Below are 7,966 nucleotides of genomic sequence, written 5' to 3'. Positions count from 1 at the left end.
CGTGTTGGATGACAATAAAGAATCTTGAATCTTGAATCTTGAATCTAGTAAGAGGATAAAAGTAAGGTCAAAGAAATTACAGAGTTTACTTTTTTAAATTGTTTTATATTGAGAGCAAATGTCAAGACATTTCACAGCCTTTTGTTTTTTTTTTAAATATTCCAAAATTAAGGAAAATTTGGGGCATTTTTTTAGAAAATTTGCATTTGTGGATGTAAAGCTTAGAAAGTAAAATGAATAAATTGATTAAAAAAATGCCAAATTTTTATGTTGTTGGAAGCCAAACAGCACATGTTTGTAAAGAAAAGGACAGAGAAATCTTATAACAAAAGAAACCACAGAAATTTGCCAGAAAGATTGTAAGAAAGGGCAATGCCAAAATAGATGAGTCACTGTTTCTTGAGAACATTTACAAATACAGTGGTACTTAAGGGATCTCACCCCAATAGGAGAAAATGTCGCCCCCTGCTGCATTGGAGTGCATGGTAGCTATGCTCAAGCGCTGACGATAAAAAAGTGGAGTCAGGAGTGGTGATGAATCAACCCCCTGTGGTGCTGTCATCGTTCCTTTTGAGCTAACCAGTGAGCCTGCAGCTGTTGTTTTGTTGTTTTCAGGGAAGCAGTTCTGCTCCTGATTTGTGTTTTTGACTGCAGACCTGGATGGACGCCTGAAGGAGGCCAAACTGACGACTGAATCTCTGAAACTGGAGAGCCAGTTTGTCAGTCAGAAACATCTCACAGACAGTACGTGTGTTAGGTGAGTGTTTGATTCTGTAATTATCTTTTTTTCTAATTAAAGTGAACTCAAAAGACCCTAAAATCATTTTAATTTGACTAACTATTAGGGATGTAAGAGAATATTGATTCAGTGAAATATCTTGATACTTTATTTGGTGATACTTGTATAAATACTCCCAAGGTGGGATTTAATAATTATTTAAAAGCAGTTTTCCACTTAAACGTTTCCTGAATTACCAAAAGAAAACCACCATGAATTTGCTTGGGTAAACTTGTTTATGAGATACAGTTGCAGTGCTCATATTTCTGATCATTAAATAACATGCAATTTTTCACAACGTTAGTGAAAAATGTGTGAATATTCAGATAATTCTTTAGTCATAATTTAAATAAAATATTGAAATATTGTCTAGGACTGTTTTGGGATATATCAAGATATGTATCATATCAGGACATGTGTATCAGGTTCTGTATGGTGCTGTAGGACTCTTGCCAATACAAACCCAGATGTCCAGATGTTCTTTCTTCTGAACTCTATAGTGATATGAGCTCATCCCATAAAACCACTGTCTTCCTCTTATCAAGATCCTGTTTTAATTTGTTTATTTTCAGACTAATAGATGTCAATCACTTTTCTAGTTCTGTTGGCTCCAAAAAAATTTTTTTTTAAAGAAGCATATCAATTCTCAATAGCAATTTGCAAAATACTTTCTACTAACAAATGAGATGAATCAAACAGATTTTTGTTCAAATAGAGAAAAGGGCCCAGCTCCTATATGAGGGGTTCCCGCCTTTTTTCCTCCTCTTGGCTGCAGTCTGAGCTATAGAGGTGTAAATAACAGAACATTTGGCTTAATTAAGGCTTTGATTTGCATCTGCAGTGTATTTCATTTAGTTAACAAGTAGAAATAAAGAATCGGAGGCTAATGTGATTGATACAGGGGAGCTGCTTGAAGGAAATGACAGACGACGTGCAGATCTGAGCAATCGCGTTGAATGCTTATCAGCTCATAAATTTAGTTGTGACTCTGGTGGAACTAAGTCTTAAAGACCCAGTCCAAGTACAATTCAGCTTTTGGTGGTGTTAACATGTTTTTTGGGGGGGATGGAGGACGCATTTAAGAAGAAAATACCTGGGAAAATAAGTAACGAATAAACTGGTCGTAAGGATACTTTCATGCAGAGACCTGTCAAACAACGAAGTACAGTATTCTGTTTTTTTTTTTAACTCGCAGCCTCAAAATAGCTAAATAAATGTCTCATGCTACCAAAAAAAACCCTTAAAAAATCTTATAAAGGTTTTTTACGCAGGTCTTTCTGCGTGTCAAAATGACTGGGTCACGCCGGCCGTTTGTCATTTGCTCCATCAGCTTTTCTCCTATGGCATTGTTTCATGAGCTGGCATTAAAGTGCACAGCACCCGGTCTTCAGGAACCTTTTTCTTTTCCATTAAGGGTTATAGCACTTTCACACAGGCTGTATATTTGAAAACCTGTCACAGGGAACCACTGGGAATGTCAGAGCATCACCTTGAGTAGAGAAGAAAAACAGAATCACTAAAAAGTACTGCTTTCTTTCATTTTTAATGTAAATGTGTATTTTTCTTACATTTCTATCTTTAGTTTCTGTGTTATTATTATATTAAAATGATAGCTTCAAACACAAAACAACTTTATTTTTGGGGGTTTAGAAAAAAAGCTGCAATTACAGGCACAACACTACTTTTCCAAAAAAGTAAATAAGGATTGTACAAATATGCAGAATCTCTTAACACAAGTCGCCACTAAATCACACGAGTTGGTGCACATGGAACTCAATTTCCCATCTGGAAGCCCATTTTCTAATTCCAATGTTACAATCATGCTGGGTATGTGATGTGCGTTTAGGAACTCGCTATATGCTGGTCTTGATCGTGTATTTAGCCCACGGTGTTCACACTGGACAAAGATGGAGGGGAATCTTCGTCTTTTGGTACTGTTTAGTAGTGCATGTCCACCACCTACAGAATATATTCACAACACTTCTTTTTCCTACAATGGGTCACCACGGAACTTTTATTAATGCGTTTATCTTGTATAAGCTTAAATGTATTTATTTGACATGTTATATTGTGTGACAAGTATGGGAGACTGAGGTTGCTTGTAACAATGACGTAATGTTTACAACACGGTGAAAACAGCGAGAACAGCGGAAAATATGTTTTATTCTGAAAAATGTAGCGGGTGCACTTTACATTTGCTTCTATGATTTCCTGTTTTGGTCATTAATAGCCCCAACATCACAAAAAGGGGTCCGAGTGTTGAAGCCAACAATAGGATGCGGAGCGTCGGAGAGGCCAGACGAGATTGGATGCAGTCTGAGTGCCTCTCGCACTTTTCAAGTTTCGCAAAGAATCGAACTGATAGAGTGTAAGGCCGAGGTTACTCGGGAGAAAACGGAGAGCCAAACATGTTCTGATCTTCTGAAAACTGTCTTTGATGGTTTATCATCGACATACCATGAGACAGTGACTCATTGTACTTTTATTTTTCATTTAGATAAGCATAACTGACAAAAGCATCGAAATAAACTATAGCTTTTTTTAATGACACATTCGCATAACTTTATCTTCTCGTTAACCTAAATATGAAATTTTAATGCTTACTTTTTTGTTTAAAAATTGTTAAAATATAAAATATGTTTAAATGAAAGGGTTTAATGATTCCTCATAAAATTGTGATTTTTTTGACGATCTATAAACATTGTAAAAGATGTAAACATCTAGATCCATTCTTCCATGTATTGCAGTGTTCCATCCAGCGGCTGCTCGCTCTTGTCTCTCCGCCTCGGAGCTCTCCTTTCATTGCAGTAAATCAAGCTTGCGAGTGGCATGCCCTGTCCATCCATCAGCCTCATTAAACATACTCGGTCTTTCGTTACCCCAAGGCTTATTAGCCTCAGGAAGTGCTGAAGACGGGGCTTTGGAGGAGCGGGGGCCCTCACAGTCATTCCTATGATCATCCATCCTGAAGTGAGACCATCAATCTTGTCCTCAGCCACCACAGCATCTCTTTAAAACGCATATTTAACTCTCTGCGTATTGATTGTTAGAAATTGAATGCATGTCAATTTGAGTGAGTGCTACAGTCATTTAAAAAGTGTTCAGTGTGCAGAAAAGGGATGGCTGCTGGTGCAGATGGCCGGCTGTCACTTGGTGAAGGTATTAAGTCGGTGGACATGCGATTGATGATATTCTTGGCATGTTCTATAGGATTTTGCTCACTGACATATTGCTGTGCTGAAGAGTTCAGTCAGAAACGTCAGTCCTTTACAGATGCTGAAAAAAGCAGAGATTTCAGAAACGCTCGAGTGTCTTTGGCTGCAGTCTTATGTCAGAGGGGTTGAATAAAAAAGAAACGTTTATCATTTCCTCAGAGATTGAGGTTTCAAACGCCAACTAAATGTAATTTTTGCTAAGCTGATTCATTGTTTCAGTAACCCACTATAAAAAATAAAAGTGGGAACTTGCTTTTACTTCATGTGTCTCCGTAAGGTATATTCAGTTAAAGTGCATCAAGCCCACATCCACTGATAAACTGAACGCTTTTTTTAACTATATATATTTCTTGGATTTACTATGCTGTGTTTTTATTTTATTTCTTTGAACAAACAGGTTTTGGAAAAGACTAAGTAGAAAATCATTGCCTACATATGACAGTAGTAATGATAATTATCAAGCAACTTGTTGCCTTTTTTTTAACAATTCCTCCCCTTCCCCATTTGTAAGTCATCCTCTCACCCCTCCCTCTCTTTAAACCTTTGTCCCCCATCTTTAATATCCTACCCTTTCTCGTCCAGTCCAACTCTAATTGTATGTAAATATAATTAATATAAATGAAAACAATGAGCGGTGTTGTATGGCCTGCAGGGCCTCACTAGCAGAGCAGTTTCTACATGTCTCTTACTCTTTCCTTTAGCCCCAGCCAGTCTGGTCAGATCTGCATGGGAAAAATTTATTTGAAAAGAAAAAAAAAATCAAAATGGTGGCTTTTTTTGTTGGTTTTATTTACTTAGCAACCCATTAATGTTTTGGTCGAATACGTCTATGGCTATGTCCAAATTCCCACCCTAATCCCTTACTACTAAAAAACGGACTATCTAGTGTCCTGAGTTTTAGAAGCAATTCAGACACGATGGTTACTACTTCTTTTCTTATACGTCAAATATGATGTCACGGATGTCATGAAGAAATTACCTGGTAAATATAATTTTACAGACTATTTATGAATCTACTGTGTTCTGATGACAAAACATAGATGGTTCATAAACATTAAAAAACATTTTTTCACCAAAATTGTTCTAACACAATGTAGTGTTGTTGATATTTGCCAGTCTAGTGAGAACCGATGCACGCTGGTTTTTCACAGACTTCTGGGAGATTTCTAGGTGACTATTTTTGAATTGTAGGTTCAGACAGCACAACAAAATAGTAAACCCACTATAAAGTGCACTATGCACTGAGAAGGGAAGTTCGTATGTCCACCTATTTGTCATATAATTTTGTTCAACTTGAGCCAAGAATTAATTAATTCAACTTTCACTCAAAAAAAATTGCAAACTAACTAAAATTGCACTAACGCTGTCCAAACTCTACAAATTTTAAAACCCACATTTTTATTCCCTAATGATGCCTGAGGAGTTTGGAGACGATAGATCAAAATCCCTAGGAAGAGTTTACATTTGTGGAGTATATGGAGTTAATAAATGGAATAAATTGAGCACAGAAATTAAAAATGCTATAACAATATCAAGTTTGAAAACCTACATTAAAAACTATAATTGATGATCACAAATCTGTCTAGTATTAATAACAACTTCTTATCCTCAAGGTATGGGGTTCATTCAATTTTGTTTTTTCTTTCCCAATCTTCTCGTAATGTATACCAAATCGGCAGAATGCTTTGTATTTCTCTTTATTATTGATTTATTTGTTAAAAGGGGCAGACAAAATAAGTTTTTCTTCTTTCTGTCCCTTTTTCATTTTTTTTCTTTTTGTTTCGATCATGTTTGAGTTTAAAACTAAAGTTTATATTGTATGTTTTTCCTATTAATTAATAATATATATATAAAATAAAAAAAGTGATGACATGATGCCAGACTCTACCAAAGGTCAATAAACCTGTGGTGATGATTGTAGATTTATTCTGGTGGCGGTTGTGTGAAGTTTTGTGAAGGTCGCTCAAACTAAAGTCTTCTCATCACATAAATTTGAAAATTGTCAAATTTCATGCTTTTTTCCACGAAATTCCCACAAAGCTATAGGCCATATGGACATCCCATAATCGTTTAAAAAACTTTCTTTTTGACATCCTTGACCCATTTGTTTTGGTTTTGCTACTGGATTTTAAAATATTTATCTTAACCACATGGAAGCTTTTGGTACCATTCATCGTTTTCCTGGTTTCTTCTGCTGTGATGTCATCATGGTTGGGCGGGTCACTATGCCCAAATGTACTTTTTAGGGTACGAAGTACTACCAGTTTTGGTGAGTTTTTGAGTACATGGCAGGGGCAACATTTTTTGCTCAATGGCGCAATAACAATGAAGATTTGCATAAACAATATGGTCCTTGGAGTCCAGAACTGCTGCAGGCCATAGTAAATAGAAAAAGGGTTTATACAAATATACTCCTCTTGTGTATGAAGATTGATAACCCCCAATCGTAACAGTAATAAATGTCCAACAAAAGAGCCTTTCAGTTGTTTTCTTTGCTGTTGGACAGAGAAAGTTATTAAAATATATATATTATTGGTCTGTAAAAAAGAACTCTGACGCAGTTAAATGCAGAGCTGTGCTCGCTCTGGTTGTAATTTTCACTTCTGGCATTGGATAACTGAAATTTCTCTTGTATTTTCTAGGAACACTAACATGTTAATGAGTGACATAAAATGTGTAGACCCTGTTTTTGATTCAATGTTTTACTTAAAAAGGCCTCATAAAAAATGTGGTTCTTAACAGATCGTTAGATTTGCTAAAAACAGCCTCAGATTAACGACAACACATGAAGCCGGTCAGCATTCAGCAGGAATACCAGATTTTCATTGGCCTGGAACATTCAGATGTGTGTAAACAGAGAAAGGAAAGGGCTATAAACATCAGTAGTAGACTTTAGGAAAGGTTACATCCTCTGACCAATATGGAGTCAATTGATTGGCAGTAAAAATACGTTTATTCAGATAAGCTTTGAAGACAGTTGCTGATACCAAAAAACAAACTGAACCAGACGAAGATGTAAACAAAAGTAACATCTCTATCCAATCAAAATAAGTTAGCTGGGTGATTCTTGTGTCAAAGTGTCCTAAAGACCAATATGTCTTTAATCGAACATTAAAATTTAGAGAAAGTTCAGCAAACAGAATCTTTTACTCAAAGTCTTCATGTATTTCCATGAACTCAAATTCTCAACAAAGTGTTTGATTAATAAAAATCATGATGATATTAAAGGGTAACACGACAGGACAGTTGGAGGCTGACTCCAAGGACGCAGTTCTCTGGATTCGATGACAATTCCACTCAACGACTGTTGTCTAACTTCCAAGTTTACTAAAAAGTTGTGCTATCCAGTAGATTTTGACAGCTGAAGGCAAAACAGCTATGAGCTATGCTAAAGCTAACACGCTAACGACTGACCACGGAATCAAAGATGGGCGGGGCTTTTATACTGGAGCTGCAGAGCATGATAACGTGAAACTTCTGAAATGACTAATCGCAAAATTCAACTGTAATACCTCGTTTCAACTTGTAAAGGGCAGCACACAGACGGTTTTAGACAATAATTTTAGGAATTAAACAAGTTCATTTTAAATTGTCAAAAATACTGCAGCGGACAGTACTTTTAAAGTTTGGTTACGCCTCTAAGATCCCAAAATTAAAGGTTGATGGAAATCCTTGGATAAAAAAAATAGAATTACATTGTATTTTCCGGACTGTAAGGCATACTTAAGAGCTTTATTTGTTTAAAAAAACAATAATGCACCTTAAAATCCAGAGAGTTTATACAGTACATGGATCGATTCTTAATTAATGATCGGTTCGATTATTTAGAATACGCTAATGTGTAGCAATATTGGAGTGTTTTTATTTTACATGTTATAACCAAGACTTGGAGTTAGCTTAGTATCAGTTACGTTTGTATTAACAGTATCAGTGTTTTTTTACGCGTTCTAAACAAGGTTGGGAGTTACAGGTA

The 7,966-nt window shown here is 36.0% G+C and overlaps 2 protein-coding genes across 7 annotated transcripts in view; one reads left to right on the top strand and one right to left on the bottom strand.

The window, feature by feature from the left end:
• gfra1a (gdnf family receptor alpha 1a) overlaps nucleotides 1-7,966 on the bottom strand; it is a 237,295-nt gene that overhangs the window by 144,367 nt on the left and 84,962 nt on the right. The gene's annotated exons all lie outside the window — the stretch shown is intronic.
• Nucleotides 1-7,966, top strand: part of ccdc172 (coiled-coil domain containing 172) — a 39,055-nt gene that overhangs the window by 10,520 nt on the left and 20,569 nt on the right. For all 5 annotated transcript variants that reach the window (XM_024296703.2, XM_024296705.2, XM_024296706.2 and 2 more), the window contains one exon: nucleotides 655-757. In XM_024296703.2, coding sequence (XP_024152471.1) covers nucleotides 655-757 — 103 coding nt within the window. The remainder of the gene's footprint in view (nucleotides 1-654; nucleotides 758-7,966) is intronic.

The sequence above is a fragment of the Oryzias melastigma genome, linkage group LG15 (genome assembly GCF_002922805.2).
Source record: "Oryzias melastigma strain HK-1 linkage group LG15, ASM292280v2, whole genome shotgun sequence".
Lineage (NCBI taxonomy): Eukaryota > Metazoa > Chordata > Actinopteri > Beloniformes > Adrianichthyidae > Oryzias > Oryzias melastigma.
The sequence above is the reverse complement of the archived record's forward strand: the minus strand, read 5'-3'. Positions and strand labels throughout refer to the sequence as shown.